Here is a 24032-nt window from a genome sequence, read left to right on the forward strand (position 1 = left end):
GCCGGGAGGCGCTCGGCCGACGGGGACGGGGGGCGGGGAGGCTGCGGGGCCAGCAACTGTCAAAGCGCCCCGCTTGGCGCCATTATTTAAATACTACGTGGCCGTCTCGCCGCTGTGCGTGCTCGGGGCGGGGCTGGAGGCGCCGAGAGCGAGGCGGAGGCCGGGGGCGGGCCGGGGAGGCGTGTCCGGGGGCGTGGCCAACCCGGGGCGGGGGGGCGGGGCCAGCGGCGGCCCCCGGCGAGGCCCACTGCGCCTGCGCTGACAGACGCAAGATGGCGGACAGTGCGGAACTAAAGGTAAAGCGCAGCTCGAATTCACTTCTAATATTCGGCCGCGGAGACGGCGCCGCTGGTGCCGGGGGGGATGGGTCCGGCCCCGGGGGGCCGCTCCGGCCGGGCCGCGTCCCGGTCCGGAGTCGCGGCGGGGAGCGGCGGGGGGGCCGTGCGCGGGGGCCCGGCCGCGGCGGGCCGCGGGCCCCGAGCCTCGGGGGCGCTGACGGGTCGTCCCCGGCGTGTTATTGTTGTGGGCGCCGCGGGCGGGGGCGGCGGGGCGGCGGCGGCGGCGGGGGACCCCGGGACGCGGCCGAGCCCGGCCCGGCCCGCGGCGGCCTCCGCGCCCCCCCTCCCCCGCGCCGGGCAGCGGCGGGGCCGGGCGGCGGCGGCGACGGCAGCGGCGACGGCGGCGGCGGCGCGGGGGCTCGGGCGGGCTCGGCGCTCCCGGCCGTCCCGGGCCGCTGTCAGCCGCTCCCGGACCCGGCCACTCGCGCGGCCCGCGCCCCGCCCCTCCGCGGCTCCCTGCTGCCCCCGCCGGGTCGCGCCGCTGTCAGGAGGCGCCGGGGTGCCGGGCGGCGGGCGGCGCGCTCCCGGGGCGCGGGCCGGCAAAGTTTCGGGAGCCCGGGCGGCGCGGGGGCTCGGCCGGGCGGGACGTTGGCGGGCCGGGCGCGGGGGCCGGGCGCGGGCGGCGGCGGCGGCGGGGCGGCGGGGGTCCCTGCCCGGCCGCCCCCCCCCCCCCCAGCCGATGGCGATGCTCTCGCCCGCGGAGGTGGGCGGCTCGCGCGGGGCTCCCCCGCCGCCTTTTGTTTGTGGGCACGGCCGGGAGCGGCTCCCCGCGCCCGCGCCCCCGAGCCCGGGAACGACCCTCGCGGCGCCCTCGGCCGGACCGATTACTCACGCCGCGCGCCGCTGCAGCCGCTGCCGAGGGGGCCCGTGCCCTGGCGCCCCCGCGCCCCCACGCCCCCGCGCCGCCTGCGACCTTCACCTGGCGGCGCTCGGGGCTCGCAGCCCACCGGTGCCGACCCCGACCCGGGCGGCCGCTGACATCGCCGTCGGGGACCGGCTGCGACGCGCGCGCCGGGGACCGTGGACGGGGGGGGGGGCGGGGGACCTGCGACACACACACACACACACACACACACACACACACACACACACTCGAGTTTTTCCGGACGAATAAAGATGATGACTTCAGGTGTTTGACCGTTATAGGGGAGCAACTTCCAGAACACGGGAGGGAGAGGGCTGCTTGTGGGTGATGCTTCTCAGTGAAAAAGAATCCCAAGTCCCACCCCCACCCCCCAATCTTTTGACGGTCTTGCCCCCTCCAGAATTGGCACGTTTCAGGCGCGCCGGTTCTTTATTAATCCTTAGTTATTTACTTCTAATTACTGATGCTGTTGGTCGGGGAAGGCCGATTCGGAGTGGAGTAATCTCGGTTTTTGTTTGGTTTTTGTCGGTGCCGACCCTCCCCCCACTCAACCCCCTCCTTTCAAACTATTGGCAGGAATTGAAAAGCCTCGGGGATCTGACTCTTCGGAGATAATTAGCGATCCCCGTCAGCTTCCCGAGTCTAAGATAACGGGTCCCCGCACCGCTCCCGAGTCGCCGTCCCGCGACGCCGGCTGCTTCGCCGGGAGTCCCTGTTAATTGGCAGCGCCGCCGCTCCCCGCGCCACGGCCCGCGCGCGCCGGCACTCTCCGCGCCGTCCCGGGAAACTGGACGGGAAGCACATGCTGAGAGGGTTTCCTCCTTTGTTCTTGCGCGTTTTTAGAAAGCCTCTGGGGAGGGATCAGATCCCTGGAGTGAGCCTTGGGAGGTGAAGTTTCTGCGCGGGGATGAACCTGTTCGCAGAGAGACGCTCGGTGCGTAAGGGGCGAGACAGACACGCCGCCAGAGCTCGCCAGTCTCGCCCTCCCTCTCCTCAGCTTCCCCGGGCTCCGAGTTGAGTTGCTCCGAAGGGGTCACTGATTACTTTTATGTTTCTGGGCTGCAGTCTTTGTCAGAACGGCGCATTTTTGACATCCTGCTCTGTTTATGTCCCCGTGCTCCGAGGAGCTGTGTTGAGTGGCATAGCCGTTGTGGAGTATTCTGTCAATGCTGGATTGTGGTTGGACTCCTGTTCCTCCTTTCTTGTTTGCACGGGGAGATGATCCTGTTATTGCCTGCTAGAGTTACTTGAGAATGTGTGTGTGTGTGTGTGTGTGTGTGTGTGTGTGTGTGTGTAATGAAACTTTGGAGGTGATAACCTTTTGGAAATCCTATTTTATGAGGACTTTGTTTGGGGAGCCTTACCTGGCGATATCAGCTCAGGGGTAACACCTGGCTCTGCACTCAGGGATCACTCCTGGAGGTGCTGGGATATCAAGATTGAATGCGGGTTGGCCTCATGCATGGCAAGCGCCCTGCCTCCTGTACTGTAGCTCCAGACGCCATTTGTGAAGGTCTTCTGTCCTAGTTTTGGGGGCAGTAAATAGCATCTATTTAACACACAGTAGTAAAAATCGGAGTAAGATTAAGAAAATCCCAGGTTTTTGTAAGTTTTAGGTGAAAATACAGTAAATGCTTGAAATATTTCCAAATGAGACTTTTAAATAGTTATAGTGCTTTTTTGGGGGTTTTCGTCACAGCCTCCATTTCATTTTGTTGTGAATTGTGTTTGTGATTATTATTCCTCCTGTCCATTTTAATGAATCGTTTAATATAGCAAATCCACAAAGTTCAATGGGAAAAAATGGATAGATCTGTATCCCCTTTAGGAATGGTACAAGCTGCGACACTTAAAGATATTACCAATAAAAATTAGATTGAGACTCCTGCATATCAAAGTGTGTTCACTGTGCACATGTGCCTATGAACAGCCCAATTTTTCACTAGAGGGCTATCCATAAATGACATTTATGAGAGGAAAGAGAGTGCGTGCTTTGCCTACCAGACGCCCTATGTGCCATCCCTGGCCCTGCCTGGTACCAACCCGGGCACAAGTTCCTAGCACTGTTGGGTGTGGCCCCAAGTCCCACAGCATAAAGAACACAGAGGGGAGCATTTTTCTATGTTTAGGAACTTTTAGAAATTAAAAAATTTGCCCTGACCACATGATCTTGTCTTGGAAGTTATTTGGTAATCTGACAATTGCATTTAACGCTTCTCTTCTTAATGGACATTTTAAGAACAAGTATTTTTTTTTTTGCATAAAGTGCAAATCAATTATATTGCCCATTTAACTTACAGAGCTCATTGAATTGTAGCATTACTTTAGTGGAGCAAACAGTGGAATTTAATGGGAGGAGTACCTATACTTTTTAATATATTTAAAAGTATCCCTGTCACCAAATTTTGTCATATTCTGATTATTCAAAAATAGTTTAAATATTTATGATTAACTTGCTTTTTGCAAATAGAAGGTTTATTCATAAATTTGATTTGAATTTCTGTAACTTCTGTCAAGTGCCATATTTCCATGGCTTTTGTTTCAAGTCACCATTTTTGTCAACAGTATTTAAAAACCATTTAAAAAGCACTTCTGATTTCAAGTATTTCTTATAATTGCTTTGAAATACCGCCTTTCTCTCCACAGTTTTCTCCTGGGTGATTGTATTGTCTTCTCCTTCAAAGAGTCCCTTGTAATCCCTGTTGATTGCTGAGCTTCTCCGTGTGGAGGCTGGAGCTGATTAATCTTGGGTTTCTTCTGGTGAACTCTATCAACATGCTGCTCCAGGATTGTTGCTGAGGCTTTTGAGTGCAGTATAATTTGTACCCCTTCTGGATGGTAGCTAGGGATCAGAAAATAGAATGGCTTGTGTTTGTGTTGGGAGCTGAGGGGAAGTATCTAACTGAAAAACTTGGTGTTCATGAGATGCAGCTTTTAAAAAGGAAGCCTGGTGGTCATTGCTTAGAGGAATGGCAGTGTGATGTTGAGAACTGCGGGATGACAGTGTGATGTTGAGAACTGCGGTTTGTTTTGTTTTTCATGTTTGAATAACATGTTGCTTATATAGTCTGTTGCAGTTCAGAATGTATCACTTTATTTCATTTGATCATTGTAACAGTTGAGTAGGGCAGGCAATTGCTGTCTTCCTTTTATCTGTAAGGTCTACCCAGAAAGATTGAGTGGCTAGCCCAGGATCCTGCAGGTTGGGTGGGAATTTGGATCCAGTCTGATGATTTGAAAGCCCTGGACTCTGGGCTGCTCTGAAGGTGACCGCTCAATCCTGCAGACTTCTAGGTTCCTTTCAAAGAACCTAGTGATGTTGGGGCTGGAGTGATAGCACAGCAGGTAGGGCGTTTGCCTTGCACGCGGCCGACCTGGGTTCGATTCCTAGCATCCCATATGGTCCCCTGAGCACCTCCAGGAGTAATTCCTGAGTGCAAAGCCAGGAGTAACCCCTGAGCATCGCCAGGGTGTGACCCAGAAAGCAAAAATAAATAAACAAATAAATAAATAAAGAGTTCTAGTGATGTTGTTGCTGATACTTTCTCTTTTGCTTTATATCAGGATGTTTTTTAATATTCTTTGGACTTGTAAGGAAGGTTTTGGAATTGTGAGTTGAAGTCATAGATGTTAGTTATTGCAACTACAGTTTTGCTTGGGAAAATTTTAAGGACTACTGAATGATAAGCAGAACAATAAACACCTCTAATCCCAGAACCCAGAAATACCAGGTTCACATCTGGGTAACTAGCCTGTGTGTCTGTCTGTCTGTCTCTCTCTCCCTCCTTCTTTCCCTCGCTCCCTCCCTTTCTCTCCCTCCCCCCCCCTCTCTCCTGTGTTTATGTAAAAAGATCACACTATATGTACTTCGTTAATTTTCAGGCTCTGTTAGTAAATTTTCAGGCCAAGCTTGAAAGTATAGGCTAGGTGACCATGTGAAAGGAAATGTATTTTATTCTGTTAATCCCCGCACCTCCCCCCCCCCCCCACACACACTTTATTTTTGGAGCCCACCCAGCAGTCCTTGTGGGTTTCTTGTGGTGTTCAGAGGACCGTGTGCTGCGAGGAGTAAAAACAGGGCTCCAGCATAGTACTTGTGTGCTCCAGTCCCCCTTTAAAAAATTTTTTTTTCCGTTTGTTTTGGTGTCAGGGGTTACTCCTGACTCTATGCTCAGGAACCGGTGCTGGCGTGCCATATGGGATGCTGAGGATTAAACCCGGATCAGCCACATGCAAGGCAAGTGCCATACCTGTTGTTGTATGACTCTGGCCTTTAAAACCATTTTAAGGGGCTGAAGTGACAGTACAGCAGGTAGAGTGTTTGCCTTGCATGTGGCCGACCTGGATTCGATTCCCAGCATCCCATATGGTCCCCTGAGCACCGCCAGGAGTAATTCCTGAGTGCCACGAGCCAGGAGTAACCTGTGCATCGCCAGGTGTGACCCAAAAAGCAAAAAAATAAAAAAAAATATTAAAAAATGTGTTGACAAATAGTCTGACATAAAAGCTTGTAAATATTCTAACAAAATATGTTGATATGGCAGACGTGTGTGTGTGTGTGTAATGTGCTTTGGGGAGCAACACAAATGTTACTTTGATTAAATGAAGTGTTCTGAATGAAATAAGTAATTCTTGATTTGCTCATTGCCTTTACCTTTATTTTTCTGTTTCTGTAAAACTGTCAGATAAGATTATTAGAGGATGACATAGTAAAGGTAAGCAAATGTTTCTGAACAAAAATATTTGATAAACTCTGGAATAGAATGTCTGTTTTGGGAAATTACACCACAGTAATCAAATACTGCAAGTTTATTTCCTTTATTTACATGTTCATCTGTTTTTAACTGACATTTAAAAATGCTATGATGAACATTAATATAGAGAAAGTGAAAATAATTTGCATAGCTCATATTTTTGATCCCAAAGCTTAAGTGTTTCATAGTGTTAGATTGGTAGGTAACAATTTTTCATGGAGGTTATGAGGCATTAAGAACAGTTTTTCTAAGAAGAAATTTTTATGGTTTGTCAGTGCTTCCCAGAGTAAGTATTGGAGAGCCTTGGGGTGGCAGGTTAGTAGCCATTTTGTTCATTTAAAGAAAATAGATTTTCTTCTTTTCTTTATTTTTGGCTTTTTGGGACACACCCAGCGATGCTCAGGGATTATTCCTGGCTCTGCACTCAGGAATTACTTATGGCAGTGTTCAGGGGACCATATGGGATGCCGGGGATTGAACCTAGGTCAGTCATGTGCCAGGCAAAGCCCTGCCTGCTGTACTGTCTCTGGCCCCAAGAAAGTAGATTTTCAGGGAGCATTTGATCATTTCTTTTCTGGAAAAGAGGGAAGTAGTCCAGATAAGTTTGTGAACCTCTGAGTGAAGTCAGAGAACAAATGTAAAGGTGAATCAGATGTTATTAACATCTGAAAATAGTTCCCTGCAGAAGAAGACAGTTGATGAAATTAAAGTTGTAAAGTAGACCAAACTCTAAATTTGATCCTTACCCAAACAGCATTCTTACATCACTAACAACTTTCATCATTAAGGTTTTTTTTTTGTTGTTTGTTTGTTTTAAGTAAAAAAAAACGGTGCTGGAAGAAGTTTAAAATACTGTCAATTTCAGGAATAGATTTATTTATTTATTTATTTATTTATTGCCAGGGGCACGGGGCACACACAATGATGCTGAGGTTACTCAGGAGTTACTCGTGGTGGTTCTTAGGGGACCATATGAGATGTACTCTCTCTGCTGTTCTCTTTCTCTGTCCCCAGAAATACTGCTGTTTTTCTTCCCTGTTGGAAATACTCCTGTTTTGGAGATTTTAATCTAGTTCTTTTCTCTCTGGTTGATCTCTGCTTTTGGTGTACCCCACTGCTAGAGACATTGATTTCCACCCAGATACTCTTTTCATTCTGTCATTCTGGGGTCATGCTTTGGGCTCTTAGTGCTCCCAGTCCCACTGTATTAGTTTCAGTGCTCCCCGGGGTGCTTCCTTTATGTGGGTGCACACACACACCCACATAGTCAGTGGTGTGGCTGGAAGTTGCTGATGGTGCTGGGAAGTAGAGAGCAAAGGAGCCAGATAGGACTTCTGGACCACGCACCACACATACAGGATCAGACTCAGGGAGAGCACATTGGCCACTGAGCCATCTTCAGACCCCGGGACTATTTTTTAGTTCAAAATAGGGTGGTTGGGCTGGAGCTGTACTACAGTGGGGAGGGCATTTGCCTTGCATGCAGCCAACCCGGGTTCAATCCCTGGCATCCCATGGTACCCCAAGCAGAGCCAGGAGTAACCCATGAGCATTGCCAGGTGTGGCCCAAAAGGAGAAAAAAAAATAGGGTGGGGAAGGCAGTGCTGGGAATCAAACCTAGACTTCATTCACGTGTGCAAAAGCAAGTATACTACATCCCTGGCCCCTAGATTATTTTTGGGAGGTTGTCAGAATTCAAAGTAGGGGACTGGACGGGAAGGAAAAGAAATCTTGTCCCTTCGGCTTCACCTAATTTCCCAAAACTCACCATCAGGCAGCTGATCTACTTTGTCTCTTAAGATTTTTAACATTTTATAGAAGTGAAACCATAATGTGTAGCCCTTTATATATTTGAACTGTTCTTTGGGTATTAAAATATGTTTATAATATTTATGATTTACGCTGGAGTGATAGCACAGCAGGTAAGGCATTTGCCTTGCACGCAGCCAACATGGCCGACCTGAGTTCGATTCCTCCGCCCCTCTCAGAGAGCCCGGCAAGCTACCGAAAGTATCTTGCCCGCATGGCAGAGCCTGGCAAGCTCCCCGTGACGTATTTGATATGCCAGACACAGTAACAACAAGCCTCATGATGGAGATGTTACTGGGCCCGCTCGAGCAAAAATCGATGAATAACGGGAGGACCGTGACTGATGATTTACGCTATCTGTATATGTCTAGAGCCAGAAGAAACGAGGCATATCAAAGGAAAAGTACAAAATGAACATACATAACAGTTTATTTTTTGTTTTACTTTTTTTTTCAGGGGGGAGGGGCACATGAGTTATGCTTATGAAGTTATTCCTGGCTCTGTGTTCAGGAATCACTCCTGGCAGTGCTCAAGGTTTGACCCAGGGATTCAAATCTGGGTCAGCTACATGCAAGGCAAGTGCCGTCTTTGCTGTACTATTGCTCCAGCCCTTTTATCAGTTAATTTTCTGAAATCACAAATTGGATCATACTGTGCGTGGTATACTGGGCTATTTTCATATAACATTTATTGAGGCTCTTTCCATGGCCACAAAATGAGAGTTTCATTAACTGTATATATTTCGTAGGTTTAAAAAGTTTTACCTCTTAAATTTATTATGTCTAACAGTTGTTAAAAAAGTTGTCTTGGGCCAGAGGAGTGGTACAGTGGGTAGGGTGTTTGCCTTGCATGCTTGCACGTGTCTGACCCGGGTTCAACCCCTGGCATCCTTATATGATCCCCCAAGCACCTCCAAGAGTAATTCTTTTTTTTTTTTTTTTTTTTTTTTTTGCTTTTTTTGCTTTTTGGGTCACACCCAGTGTTGCACAGGGGTTACTCCTGGCTCATGCACTCAGGAATTACTCCTGGCACTACTAGGGAGACCATATGGGATGCTGGGAATCAAACTCAGGTCAGCCTCGTGCAAGGCAAACTCCCTACTCACTGTGCTATCACTCCAGCCCCTCCAAGAGTAATTCTTGAGTGCAGAGCCAGGAGTAATCCCTGAGCATTGCAGGGTATGGCCCCAAAACAAAAAATAAAACAAAAAGAATAAAGTTACTATTAAAAAAAAAACCCTTGATTTGGTATTTTGTTGTACTATGCTATTTAAAAAAACATGTTGCTGAATTTGCACTAACCCCTGTTGTTAATACTGGAGTTTCTCATTAAAATAGAAATGAAACTGTGTAACAGGTAATGGTAGTTTGGCTTGAGTAAAAATGGAATGGAGTCTCTTGATGGAGCTCTGGCAGTGCACAGCTAAAGGATTCATTTTGTATTTGGGTTTCTGAATATGAGCAAGCCTGTTTTTAGCTTCATGGCATGGTGCTTAAAATAGAATTTAACATCCTCTCTTCTGCTTTATGGTAAATTCTAAGACTTTTTCTTGCAGTCATGTAGGTCTGATCTTTTAAGGGAAAAAAAAACATAGAAATCGGAATGATTCAGGGTAAATATTTTTTTTCCCTGAAATCAATCTTCATTTTGGTCTCAGGGCTTCTCTAAGGTATCCAGAAAGGCACTGCACTGGCGACTCTCAGAGTCTGCAGGAGGGAGTTACCTGTTCTTATTCAGGAAGTGTTGATCACGTTTCATCCTTCCCATGTTTGAATTCTGTATGTGATATTCCAGGCCCTAGGTGGTTTGAGTATCTCACTGTGAATATTAGATGTATGTATTTAGATTAAACACTGGTGGAATATTTACTAAAATGTTTTGTTATTTTTTTCTCAACTATATATACAAAACGCTTCAACTATTATGGTAGTCCTTGAGATCTACTGTAGGCCCTGATTCTCCTTTCTCTATTTTGGGCCAAAAAATTTTTTTTTTCTAGTTTAAGCTATTTTTCTAATAGCACTAAGGAATTATTGACTTATATTAAACTTGCTAGTGCCTTACCATGAATTAAGACAGTGGGCACTAAACTATAGTAGTTTTCGTGCATCACCACATACTCAGAATTTACAAAATAAATGTCAGGTACATTTAATGTCCTTGATGAAGCAATACAATTTATTGATTTTGTTTTCTCTGTCCTTGAGTACATATTAGGAATTTTTGTAAGGTGGAAAATACCTATGAAATACTGTTACTGATACTGAATGCATTGGTTCATTCAAGGAAAGAAACTTGTGCCATTTGGGTTTCATGCTGAACTAGCATTTTAAAAGATGAGAGTACCAATTTTACTTGAAAGAATTGACTGACAGGGTATGGTTATACAGACTTTGGTATTCAGGAGACATTTTTCAAAGCAGAATTAAGTGAACCTATCACTTAAAAAAATGCATACTACTTGCTGCCAAAGATAAAATTCAAGCTTTCAAATAAAAATAATTTTGGAAGATTTGTGTTTGCTGCTGTGAACTTTGATAGAGTCATATTACTTGACTTTATTTTTTTCTTCTATAAAATCAGTGGTGGTTTTAGTTGGGCCAGAGAGATAGTACAAGGGTTTAGGTGCTTGCTTAAAGATGCTCAACCTGAGAGTGATCCCTGAGCAGAGAGCCAGGAGAAGGCTTTAAGCATTGTTGAGCATGCACCCCCTCCCCCCCCAAAAAAAAAGTTGTTTTAATGAATGTGATATTTGAAGTTATGTGGTGAGTTGTGTGAACATTTATAAGAGTTGTATAACCCAGTAAACAAATATTTTATTTTGGCTTTGGGGCCATATCTGACAGTGCTCAAGGATTAAACCCTGGTCAGCCACATGCAAGGTAAGAGCTTTACCTGTTGCACTCTAGGACTGTCCTCCCGCTCTTAAGCGATTTGCTCGAGTGGGCCCAGTAACATCTCCATCTTGAGACTTGTTACTGTGTTTGGCATATCGAATACGTCATGGGGAGCTTGCCAGGCGTTACTGTGCGGGCGAAATACTCTCGGTAGCTTGCCAGGCTCTTCGAGAGGGGCGGAGGAATCGAACCCTGCTCGGGCAGCCGGCTGTGCACAAGGCAAACGCTCTACCACAGTGCTGTCGTTCCAGCCCTTTACCTGTTGTACTTTACTTTATAAACAACAGATACATGGTGTTAGAAAGTCATGCATGGGTTAAAAGGGGATGAGAAATGGAAGCTAGAGCAGTGGATTTCAGTACTGCAGAAAAGCAAATGCTCGTCGATATGGTTTCAGACTCCATATTGCAGTAGCCTTTCAGAAACTGCTTTTTATTATTTTGATAAGGGAGAGATTATTGAAGTACTTCTCTCTTTTCATCTACATGTCCATGTAAGGTTGAATTTTCTTTATACAGTTCAATCAAAACAAGCCAGTGTAGCAGTTTGAAAGCATAAGTAGATGTGAGAATCAAGCTGTCTTTATTAAACCAGATATTTCAAGAGGTATGCTTCTAGAAATGTGAAACAGTGACAGCCTGTTTGCTAATACATTTTTGTTTTGGAATACAGTTTCTTGTATGTGGATTATGTCAACAAATCATACATTTTTAATTTTTAGGGAATTTTGGTTGGCAAGTTGGTTGGTTGGTTTTTGGGCCACACCTGGTGATGTTAAGTGGTAACTCCTGGCTCTCCACTCAGGAATCACTCCTGGCGGTGCTCCACAGACCCATATGGGATGCCAGGATAGAACCCAGGTCGGCTGCATGTAAGGCAGATGCCCTACCCTACTGCAGAGATAGTATGGACAAATGCTGTACTATCTTTTCAGCCCCCATTTATTGGTTTTAAGTACAAATCACTGTTTGGGCCAGACTTGGCAGTGCTCAGGGATCAGTCTTGGCATGTGTTCAGGGAATGACCTTCCTTATGCTAAGAATCAAACCCAGATTGGCCGCATTCAAGGCAAGTATTATCACTCTGATCCCTTAAGTACAGATCTTGGAAAAACATTTTCTTTTATTACAGATAGATTTACAGATAGATTTAATCAGTAAGTCTTGGAGTGTGTTCCTACACTTTTCAGGAGTATTATATAGTCCGGCATGTATGATGTCATGGTCACGGCCCTCCCGTTGTTCATCGATTTGCTCGAGCAGGCCAAGTAACATTGTGAGACTTGTTACTGTGTTTGGCATATCGAATACGTCACGGGTAGCTTGCCAGGCTCTGCTGTGCGGGTGAGATACTCTCGGTAGCTTGCCGGGCTCTCCGAGAGGGGCGGAGGAATCGAACTCGGGTCGGCCATGTTGGCTGCGTGCAAGGCAAACGCCCTACCCGCTGTGCTATCGCTCCAGCCCATGAATGATGTATGCATGAAAAATATAATTACAGCATTGAAAAGCACAGTACTGCAATAAAAATGTTAAAGAAAAAAGAAATTCTCCAGCCAAATGGTGAGAACCTGAATACTCATATAAGAATCACAACACAGTCTGGAGTCTAAAATGGAATGTTCCTTTCATTGTCTCCCATGGAGACATGTATATGATGTATAGAGGAAAGTAGGGCAGGGATATGGCTCAGCAATAGGATGCTTACCTGCGATGTGTGGGACCCTGGGTTTGATCATTGGGTAGAGGGGAGGAACTGGGGAAGAGGAGAGGAGAAATAGAGAAGAGGGAGCTCCTCGAAGGTTGTGTGGTGCAGTGCCTGTCCTGAGGCATGGTGCCAGGAGTTTAGTCCCTGATCTGCCCTCGGGTTGAATGCAGTCCTGGTGGCACAGCCATTTGTGATCCCTGGCCTCAAAGCCAAGTATGCCAAAGGCTGCCACCCTAGTGAGCACTGCAGCTAGTGGCCAGTCCTGCCAATAAATGTGTGCGACCCTTGCTGGGCATGATAAAATAAAGGGGAAGAGGAGGGGGGATGGAAGCTAGTTTGTTGATAGCTCTTGTTTGTTTGCTTGTTTTGGGCCACACTGTGTGATGCTCAGAGCTTATTCCTAGCTGTGCACTCAAGGACCATTCCTGACGATTCTCAGGAAACCTCATGGGATACCAGGCATCTAACCCCAGTCGACTGCATGCAAGGCAAACGCACCAGCCACTGTACTTCTCTCCAGCTCCAGCCTTCTATAAGGCAGGTTTGCTGAGCAGAAATTGCTTAATTTGTTTGCTGTATCTCTAGTAAAAATGCTAAGCAATGATGGCTGGCATTGCATTGCAGTAAACGAATGTGTTCCAGGTATTTTAAATCAGTAGTGGTATGGGGATTGTATAATTTTATTTTCTCAAGGTTATGTTTCAACCCTTAATTGCCCTTTTTTCTATAATAAGGGATGAGAATAGCATGGATAAATGAAAAATCCATACAGATGTCCCCTAACCTGACTATAGTCAATATTTCTTCTTCAATAGAGCGTATTAGTTCGTTTTGTTTTTTGGCTTTTTTTGGGTCACACCGGCGATGCTCAGGGGTTACTCCTGGCGGTGCTCAGGGGACCACGTGGGATGCTGGGAATCGAACCCGTACAAGGCAAACACCCTACTCACTGTACTATCACTCCAGCCCTGAGCGAATTAGTTCTTACAAACTATCTGAGATGATTGATTTACATTTTACTTACGGGATTAACATGGGACTCGGGTTAGAGGTTGTAGAGATCATAAAACTGAATGCTTCTCAGTTTCTGCCTTTAGAGTCCTATCATAAAAATGGCACCCTCGATTTCTCAAGGTGTCAGAATAAGACTGAGAAAGATTGTTTTGTTTTTACTTGGGGCCACACCTGTGGTGCACAGGGCTTCCTTTTGACTCTGCTCAGGAATCACTCCTGACTGGCTTCTGACACCATATGCTATGCTGGGGTTCAAACCAGAGTCTGCTGCATGCAAGGCAAGTGCCTTACTGTCTCTTTGGCCTGAAAAAGAAAGCTTTCTGCCTTATGAGTTACTGTAAAATGTGATTTCAAAACAAAGTGGCATTTTGTGTTTAATTGAAACATAATTTCACAAATAAAAATGAATTTTAGGATTGCCATTAGTTCTTAGTCTCAAATTTAGGTAGAAATCTCACAGATAGACTAATGGGAAAGATGAATATTAAAATTAACATCTTTAGTTCTGGAATGGGCTGGAGCGATAGAACAGCGGTGGGGCGTTTGCCTTGTATGCAGCCAGCCCAGCAGAGCCAGGTGCGATTCCTCTGCCCCTCTCAGAGAGCCCAGCAAGCTACCAAGAGTATCTCGCCCGCACAGCAAAGCCTGGCAAGCTACCCGTGACGTATTCGATATGCCAAACACAGTAACAAGTCTCACAATGGAGACGTTACTGGGCCCACTCGAGCAAATCGATGAACAACGGGAGGACAGTGACAGTTCTGGAATATTTTCTTCCAGGCAGCTTTTTAAAGGTTACCTCTTGATATATGTGGCAGCTATTTATTTTATCTTTATTTTGTTTTTGAGTGCTTAGGTGGTAGTGCTTAGGGGTTACTTCTGGTTCTGTACTCATGAGTGACAACCCTACCCCACCTCTGATAATTTGGGGTAACCATATGTGGTGCCTAGGCAAGGGCCTTACCTCCTTTCGACATTTATCCATCCCTGTTGCAACGATTGTTAGTTTTTTGGGGGATGGGAAAGTAGCTCTTATGGTAACGCATATCCCTAGTGAGTATGAGGAACTGGCTGCTGATGCCCTGCCCATGCAACCTTCCACATCAATAGGCATGTTCCTGGTGGCTCTCAGCACACCTCTGTCTGAGCATGGAATCCCCAGGCCAGGCCCTCAGGCATGAGCATTGCTGGGAGTTGCTCCCATGCCCCCCAGGATTAGCTAGTTGCAGGTGGCAGGCGGGAGAGAGAGCTCAGTGGGCTGGGTCACTTGCTTTCAAGCACAAAGCCCTGGTTGAATCCCAGATAATGCCACAGTCCCCTGAGCACCACCAGGAGTGATCTCTGAGCACTGAGCTGGGAGTAGCCTCTGAGTTGGATGTGCCTTCGGCCCCTCCTCCCATATAAATTTTTTCCAGTGGCAACCTTGCTGTTTCAATAGCAAGGATTTTAGATAAGACTCAGTTATAATTAGCTGCAACATTTGCACAGAAACAAAATTTGAACAGTTTGATCTCTTCAGTAGGTCGACTCTAGTAGGTTGGTTGACATTTGTTTCAGACATGTTTTCTTGTAGGTAAAACACTTCATACTCAATCCTGAATATTAGTTCACTGGAATCTGCTGGGCTCTGGAGAATGGAGAGTGATGCAAAATATTTAGTTTCACAGACAGATTTCAGTTTTATTTGTGGCTGTAGTAAAAGTTGCCCATTCTTTGCTCACACATCTGCCATCCTACCTGCACCATGCGTTTGAAGGCGTGGGTCTGAAACTGGTGTATGCTTGTAAATGTTTGTGAGGATGCTTTGAAGGTGTTGGAAATAAGAGGGTCTATATGCCACTGAAGATAATTCAACGAAGTTAGTCAAGGAAATATAATATTGATGTGGAGTGCAAATATTTAAATCTGGGCTTTGGATAACTAGCTGTAGGTGTAGGGTATTTGATTAAATAAGTAGTACATGTTTAACAGCAGCAACACCATCTGCACTTCTGTGTTCACTGCAGCACTATTCACAATAGTCAGAATCTGAAAACAACCTGAGTGCCTGAGAACAGATGACTGGATAAAAGGAACTATGATACATCTACACAGTGGAATACTACACAGCTATTAGGAAAAATGAGGTCATGGAATTTGCCTATCAATGGATGGACTTGGAGAGTATCATGCTGAGTGAAATGAGTCAGAAGAGGGAGAGATACAGAATGACTGCATTCATTTGTGGGATATAAAAAAAAGTATGAAACTAATATCCGGGGCCAGAGAAAATGGGCCTGGAGGACTAGTCAGTGGTTGGAAATTACCACAAGGGTGCAGGGGTTGGAGGGTAGTTAAGATAGAGGAGTGTCCATTATGACAACATCAGTTGGAAATGATTACTCTGGACAAGAACTGTGTAAAAGGATATACATTGATAACCCTCAGCATCTGTATTGCAAACCATAATGCCTAAAATGAGAGAGGGGAGAGAAAAGAGGTGCCTGCCATAGAAGCAAGCTGGGGTGGGAGGTGTTTAATGGGGCGTGGGAGGAAAACTGGGGACATTGGTGCTGGGATATTACACTGGTGGAGGGATGTGTGTTGGAACATTGTTATGCTCTATCTCATGGTGATTCAATTTTTTAAAAATTATATATACTTTTTTTTTTTTTTTTTTTGCTTTTTGGGTCACACCCGACGATGCTCAGAGGTTACTCCCTGGCTTTATACTCAGGAATCTCTCCTGGCAGTGCTCAGGGGACCATATGGGATGCTGGGAATCGAACCCCGGTCAGCCGCGTGCAAGGCAAATGCCCTACTACACGCTGTGCTGTCCCTCCAGCCCCCAAAATAATCATTTTTTAAAAACAAAAAAAATACATGTGTAAACAAAATTTTTTCATTTGATTTAAAAATGACTTGATCCTTAAATATTTTCCCTTAACAGTCTTTAGACAGCCTTTCTAAAACATGATGTTAAACTTATTTTACTTTCCATACAGTTGAGCCTTTCGATGCACATAGTACAGTGGGTAGGGCTCTTGCCTTGTACTTGGCCAACTCGGGTTTGATCCCCCATCATTCCTTATGGTCTCTGGAGCACCACAAGGACTGATTCCTGAGTGTAGAGCATGACGCATCCCCTGAGCTCATAAACTAGGTGTGGCTCATAAACAAACAAATAAAACAATTGGACATATACAATGTGGTAGTTACTGTGCTGGTTCTCAGTATAACAGAGATAATTAAAACAAGATGGGAAGAGATTCAGTCTGCAAAGATGGAGACACCCTAGCCTCAGTTATCTGCTTAACAGCAAAGGGAGAGCCATGCTTCTTTATCCATAATATTTCGCTTAATTCTTCATCTACAATGGCAAGTTCTTATATTTAAGAAATTTAACTTCTCTTCAGCTTTCCTCTCTGAATGCTTTAGACTGATAAAGTCCTTGTAATTACTCTTTTGAAAGACACATATAAAGTCTTTATTCTCAGACTTTCTTCCTGTATCTCTTTCTCCACCTGTTACTTGTCCTTGAACTTTCTACCCTGTAGTATTAGTAAAGGAGCACTTTATTTTTTTGGTTCTGGGAGGCCACAGCTAGTGGTGCTCAGGGCTTGTCCTGATTCTGTGCTCTACAGATCATTCCTGGTGGTGCTCCAGGGGCCATATGCTGTGCCAGGGATCTAAGTAGAGCCAGCTGCATTACCTGCTGAACCATCTCTCGAGCCCTCAATTTTAGATTATTTTGCCAAGCAAAGTAGAGTTAGCAGAATCTAGTAGGAGTAAAAGGATTTTAAATACAGTTCACGAAGTGAACTTTAGTAATGTGAACATACGTGTGTTCTTTTGGGGAGAAAGTGAGAGTGGGACCACACTCATATTAGTGACTTCTCCCAGCTCAGTGCTGGGGTGGCAGTTGCTTTTAGAGGTACAGGTGATCATTTAGGAGTGGTGCATGGAATATTTAGTGGAATGCCTACGGCTGTTGAAATTGGTGACTAAAATATACATCTGTTTGCTTACATGTAATGCCATGCTCTTCAACTTGTCTGAGTTATAAAGTTGGAACCAATCGAAAGTGTCAGGTGCTGAGGAGTGAAGGGGCTTTACTGAATATTGAATGATGGATGGGAACTCTTCGGCAGGTTGACCTGGGAGGGCTGATCAGCAGAGAGTGATAGTGTTACTGAATTGGAGATAATTACGAAATTAAGTTGTTGCAGCAGAGTCCCAGTGGGGGCTTGGGGACCATATATGGTGTTAAGGATCAAACCCAATTCATCACATGCAAGGCAACTAACTGCCTAACCCACTGTACTCTCACTAGCCCCTGTGTTAATATTTGGTTTAGACTTTTGTCTTTTTATTTTTTTCAGGGGGTAGGGGCATACTTGGCTGTGCTCAGGGCTTATTCCTGGCTCTGTGCTCGGGAATCACTCCTGGTGGTACTTGCGGGACCATATGAAGTGCTGAGAATCAAACCCATCTTTGCCGAGTACAAGACAAGCTCCCTACCTGCTATACGATTGCTTCAGCCTATAGAGTTTTGTCTTTTGGAGGAACCATGCTTGGTGGTGTTCAGGGGGCGTTAAGAAGTCCGTGTGATGCCAGGGATGGAACCCAGGGCCTCTGGCATGCATCATGTTCTCCAGCCCCTAGAACCAGCTCCAGCTTGATGTTGGGGATAGTCACCTCAAAATTGGTCTCATCTTAATTCCCTCTCCATTTTCTTATTAAGAATCACATACCGAATCTTGCAGGCCGGGGCTCCGGAGCTTGTGGGCTGGGAATTGTCCCTGCATGAATGCAGTCTGCCAACAAGCTTCATTCCCCCCTTTCCTGTTGAATTTACTTTTCAGTCATACTGAAATTTTGGTTTTATATACTATTATCTTTTCCCATCTTTACATTTCCTGCACTTCAAATTTAAAAATAATAATAATTTCCTGTTCTTCTAGGGATTGAGAAATAAAAATTCTTATGGATGGTTGTGCTATCTCCAGCAGTGTTCAGGGGTGTTCCTGGCTCTGTACCCAAGAGTGACCCTTGGTGGTGTTCAGTTAACCATATATGGTGCCAGGGATTGAACCAGGGTCAACTGCATGTGACCCTGTATTCTCCTTGGGCCCAGAACAAGTTTCTCTAATATAGCAGTAAAAGCTAAGTTAATCATCCTAAGGTGAACTCAATGAACCTTGATTTGGAGTTAACTAGAAGGGAGTTGGTCACTGAAAGAATGGTTTGTATTCAAAAATCCCAGAGAATGGAGAGCTGGTTAAGGAGGTTGGTTATGCTCCGTCGAGACTGAGACAAGGTCATTAGGTTTATGTTAGGTCATCCAGAATGCAGTGAGCATCACGGGGAGTTTGAAGTGTAAGAGTAACACAGTCAGGTTTGTGTCCAGGTCACCTGACTGGGGAATGGCCTGGAGGGATGATACTGAAGGTGGGGAAACAATTGAATCTTGACTTGAAGGTGGTAGTGGGGACTGAGTTTAAAGTGGCCAGGCAGGACATGATACCCTAGATGCGAGCAGGGTGGGATGGATGACCTGTCCTGGTTAACTAGTTAGGTGGATAGAGGATCAAAGAAATTTGATGTTTAGTTATGGACACACATTGAGTTGATTATGTTGGGAGAAAAAGGTGTATTCTGGTCAGAGTTAACATTTTCTAGTAGGATTCGTGAAACCTTTAATGTGTTAATTGTGCTTTGAGAAGTGAGGGCTTGATGAGAAATTGTAGACTCTTTTTTTTTGAACCTGTCACAAAACCCCATTTTCATGAATAACTATTAATATTACAACTTAGCTTGGAAAAAATGCTGATTTAGAATGTCCTGTTACATTTCAAGTGCAACTATTTAAATGTGAAGTCTGGAGCTAGGGATGTGGCTCACTGGTAGGACATTTGCCTTGCAGTGTGAGGTCCCGGGTTTGATCACTGGGACCCCCCAACCCCCTGCCAAAAAAAAAAAAAGAGGTGAAGTCCAATGATTGAGTTTCAGGCATACAGTGTTCCAACACCAATCCCTTTATGAGTGTCTACTTCCCTTCTCCAGTGTTCCCAATTATTCCTCTCCCCCACCCCCACTCCCCACCATCCTGCCTCTATGATAGGCGCTTGTTAAATTTACTGAGAGGGTTTCATAGGTAATACTTCACCCGCTCTTAGCACCCCTGCTCCTCCCAAGTGACCATTGCCTCCTGCCTTGTCATAGTGCTCCTTTCCTGTCACACCCCTCCCAGTGAGAAGCTTCTAAATTCTTAAATTTTATTGCATTTGGACATTTGTTACTCTCCAACTATATTTCTTTATATCTTGCATATGAGAGAGATTATCTTTCTTCCTCCTATTCACTCAGCATGATACTCTCTGGTTCTATCCACATAGTAGCAAATTGCATGATTTCATCTTTTCTTAAGGTGGGGCAGTATTCCATTGTGTTTATGTTCCATAGTTTATTTGGTCATCTGTTCTTGGAAACATGGGTTGTTTCCAGACTTTGGCTATTGTGAATAGCTTTAGCATTTTGATGTCTTGGCAACTAATCTAAACCAAATACAGTTTTGAAGTTTAAGTAATGAAACCTCAAGATCAGTTTCCTGAAAAATACTGCAGTTTTATTATTTAGTGCAGCTTTGAGGGTTAAATTCCTCTTCTTCCTCTTCCTTCTCCTCCTCCTCCTCTTCTTCCTCGTCTTCCTCCTCCTCCTCGTCCCCTCCCCTCCCCCCCACCCCCCCAGTTCCTTCGCGTACAAGGTAAACCTTCTACCGTTGAGCCACAGCCCAGGCCTTACAAAAATTTTTAAATACTTGGCTTTTTAATTTATTTCTTTCAAATAGGCAAACTGCAAGCAAATGTCAGCCCTCATTTCTTCCTCTTTGCCGTGTCTTAGTTTATAGGTGGTAAGTATTGTTTCTCCAATCAGAATCTGTCTACGTTTTTGATACCAAATGGGAAATTGTGACCTTCTAGAGATAGGAAATAAAACTTTGGACTTAGACTACACCCAGCAGAGTCCAGCTTGTCCAGCTTGATGCTCTGGGTTGCTCATTGGGTCCAGTGCTACAGTCCTGGGGATAGAGCCCAGGCTTGCTGCATGCAGAGCTGTGCTCCTGTCTGGGCAGGTATCTCTTTGATCCCAAGATTTGGACATTTTGTGTGTTTGTGTATGTGTGTGTGGGGGGCGTTATACTCAACTGTGCTCAGAGCTTGACTCCTGGCCCTGCTCAGGGAACTATATGCAGTGCTTGGGGTTGAACCAGCATTGGCCATGTGCAAGGCAAGTGCCTTTCCCCCTGTACTAGCTCTCTGGCCTCTCCCCCTACTTTTGTGCTTTTATAATAATATAGCACTGGAGCGCTGGTTATTTGTTGTTGGTGTTCTGGATGTATTATAACGGCTGCTGTTCGGGTTTGGTTGCTGGCAGGCAACAGGTGTGTGAGTAGAGCCTTCCCTTTCCTCCAGACATTAAAGGTAGGGTGGGTTGTGTGTTTGCATGATCCTTACCTTGAAATGTATTTTTGTGTGTATTAGTGGAGTTTTTCAGAAGAGAATATGTACACTTTTATTTTAGTTCACTAACTTTGAATGTAAATATCACTCAGTGCTTTGGGCCTGGAAAGATAGTACAGATTGTACAGCTGATAAGACACTTGCCTTGCACACAGCCAGCTTTGATTTAATTACCTGGCTTATGGACCCCTGAGCACCGCTGGATGTGTCCTTGCAACCCTACTCCCCATGACAGCCATAGTGGTCTTCTGGAGGGAAAATGGTTTTAAGTATGGCGGGGGGGAGTCATGGACACACCTGGGGGTGCCAGGGCTTATTCCTACCTCTCAGGGATCATTCCTGGCAGTACTTGAGGGATCATATGATTATGATCCATATCATATCATATGTCCATGGTTTAAACCCAGGTCAGCCACATGCAACGTGAGCACCCTACCCACTGTACTCTCTCTCTGGCCCTGGTTTGTGTAAGTTTTATAATTAACTGTTCAGTTTAAAAGAAAGGGTAGTTTTGGGAATAAAAGGAAGCTATTTCTCCTGAAATCTGTAAATCAGGACTCTGAAATATATAATTATTGTTATTTTTCTTTTTTTTCTTATGCAAGGTGGGGAGTGTTTTTTGAGTACCTTAGAAATTCAGGAATCCAGGCCTCGGAAATTAACTCAAAGTTCTAGAGTGCATGTTTCGCTCTAATTGAACTCTGGGTTCACTCCCTGGCATTTTGTGAATCCCTGAACATCATACCCATGAGCACCACTGGGTGTGGTCCAATAGCCAATTTTCTCACCCCCATCTCTCTCTCTCTCTCTCACACACACACACACACACACACACACACACACATATGAAGTCCTGGGGGGAAAGTTTTTTGAACCATAAAGTAGTCGAACCATGTGAGAAAGGACTCTGTAGTCCTGGCTCAGTCGTAGTCCAGATTTTAAGGATACCTTGTTTGAATATTGGAGAGGCAAAGCTCCATTTCATAGATAATATAAAACTGGACAGAATACATTTGTTGATAGAATCCGGGGACGTTTGCTTATTGTCATTATTTCTTGGGTGTTTACTTTGTCCCCTGTACTCAACTCAGCATAGGTGATACAGAGGCAAATCCTTGCAGGAAAAAGGCTCCAAGTCCAGTGGAAGACATAGATTAGAAAATCAACAATTTATAGTGCTACAAGAGAGGGCGTAGTCATGATTCTTTAAAGGAGTTTTGAAATACAATAATGAGCAGAAAAAAAACAAGTCCTAAACTTAAAAAAAAAAAAGAGTCCTACTTAAAAGTTTCTTTATGTCGGGGGCCTGAGAGAGAGCACAGGCTTTGCGTGCAGGGGGTTGGGTTCAACTCCCAACCTCTCCGAGAGTGCTGCACAGCCAGGTATGGCCCCCAACTCAAGACATAATACTGTCTTGAAAGTTGTATTAGAGGGGTCAAAGCGATAATCAAGTGTTAGGGCATTTGCCTTGCATCCTGCTGACCTGGGTTCAGTCCCCAACACCCAGATGATCCCCTGGGCATGGCCAGAAATGATTCCTGAGCACAGTCATGCCCTTAGCATTGCTGGGTGTGGCCCAAAACCCAAAATAAATAGTAAAAATAGAGCATGAGGTTTAACTTAATAACAAATCATGTAAAAATTGAATGCAGGTCTTAGTTATTAAAACGAATACTATGTAGATACGATTCCCACTCCTTTGTAAAACAAAAGATTATCACCTTCTTACACTTCCCCTTGCCCAGTGAAACAGACCAGTCCCCTAAAATGGGAACACCTTACTTACTAGGTCATAGCAGTAGGAATGCTGTGTTGATAATAGGAGAGTAATGATACTGCTGTCTTTAAGATCAGTCACATCAGTATCTGGGTTATTTATTTGCGGAGCAGCATAAACTGCAGAATGCTTTGGAGAATAGGGATCAGGGAGGAAGCTGTATTGAAACCAAGCCAATAGAAGAAAAAGTGTTCAAAGCACACCTTAAGGGCAGGCCTTATGGGGACTGGAGCAGCAGTGCATGTATGGGGAGTTTGACCAGTAGAGTTCTGAAGTTTTGATTCATATTAGTATTCTAGTAGGACTCTACTATTTCCCAGGACACCTAAAGTGTCCATTGTTAGTACTCTGCAACATTTGGGTCTGAGCTCCACTACTTGGCTACCTCTGTAACCTGAATAGGTTCCACCTCTGACTTGGAAATCGTTGTCTCGATACTTCTCTAGGGTTTTCCTTGATCTCTTCTCTGGGACCCAGATCAAAGGTTTTAACATATAGATTTCAGTTGGAGAATTCATCCATTCTCCCATCCTCATTTTCGTTTTGTGAATAGTTGTCTCTTTCTCCTTTTAGACTTAACTTTCATAGAGTATGCTGCTTGCTGGTTGGTTTTTGCTTTGTTTGTGTTTGGAGGCACACCTGGTACTGCTTGGGAGCTATGCCTGTCTCTGCTGGGCATCCATATGGTGCTGGGCATTGAACCTGGCCCTTCCACGTGCCAAGCCCATTGAGTGCTCTCTCTGGCTCAGGTATGCTGTTTTTAAGTTCTGGATTTTACCTGAAAAGTTCATGGTGAATCTTCTGATTATGTGCAGTACTAATTTTAAAGAGCTCCTCCACAGCTGGAATGAATGAAGCCTGCAGTGCTTCTTTCCAGCATTTCTATTTGTTTTTTTTTTTACTGTCCTCAGATAAGCATTTATTCTACTATTCACTGTGCAGTCTAGGGTTCTTAATTGTCACTAGTGCACCTGTCCCAGTGTAATGAATACTCTGTTCTGGCTGAAGCTTTGTGGAAAGACATTTGATTTATAAACTCTCAAGTTTGGGATGAGGTTTGAGCTCTGTCTTCATCACTAACTCTTTGAACTCCATAATGGGAATAAAAATGGCCTACCTTTGATTCCTGTGAGGGTGAAATAAGATAATGTTTAATATGTGACTCATAAACATAGCATATATTTTGTCATCTTTATCAGTGTGAATAACACTAAAAAATTTGACTGAAAATGTTGCAGATATGTAAAGATTTTACTGGCGATGTGGATTATTTGTATTTTCTTATTCATAGTAGAGAAGAAAAAAAACAATTTAGTAGAGTTCTAGTATAGAATTTTGCAATTTTAAAGAATTTGACAACCTGTCATTTGGG

The 24032-nt window shown here is 45.0% G+C and overlaps 1 protein-coding gene across 1 annotated transcript in view; it reads left to right on the top strand.

The window, feature by feature from the left end:
* The first annotated feature begins 216 nt into the window (after nt 1-216).
* Nucleotides 217-24032, top strand: part of PIAS1 (protein inhibitor of activated STAT 1) — a 133219-nt gene continuing 109403 nt past the window's right edge. Inside the window, exon 1 of the mRNA XM_056127800.1 lies at nt 217-296. Within this exon, the coding sequence (XP_055983775.1) occupies nt 273-296 (24 nt within the window). The 5' untranslated portion in view covers nt 217-272. The remainder of the gene's footprint in view (nt 297-24032) is intronic.

Source organism: Sorex fumeus, unplaced genomic scaffold (genome assembly GCF_029834395.1).
Source record: "Sorex fumeus unplaced genomic scaffold, SorFum_2.1 ptg000063l, whole genome shotgun sequence".
Lineage (NCBI taxonomy): Eukaryota > Metazoa > Chordata > Mammalia > Eulipotyphla > Soricidae > Sorex > Sorex fumeus.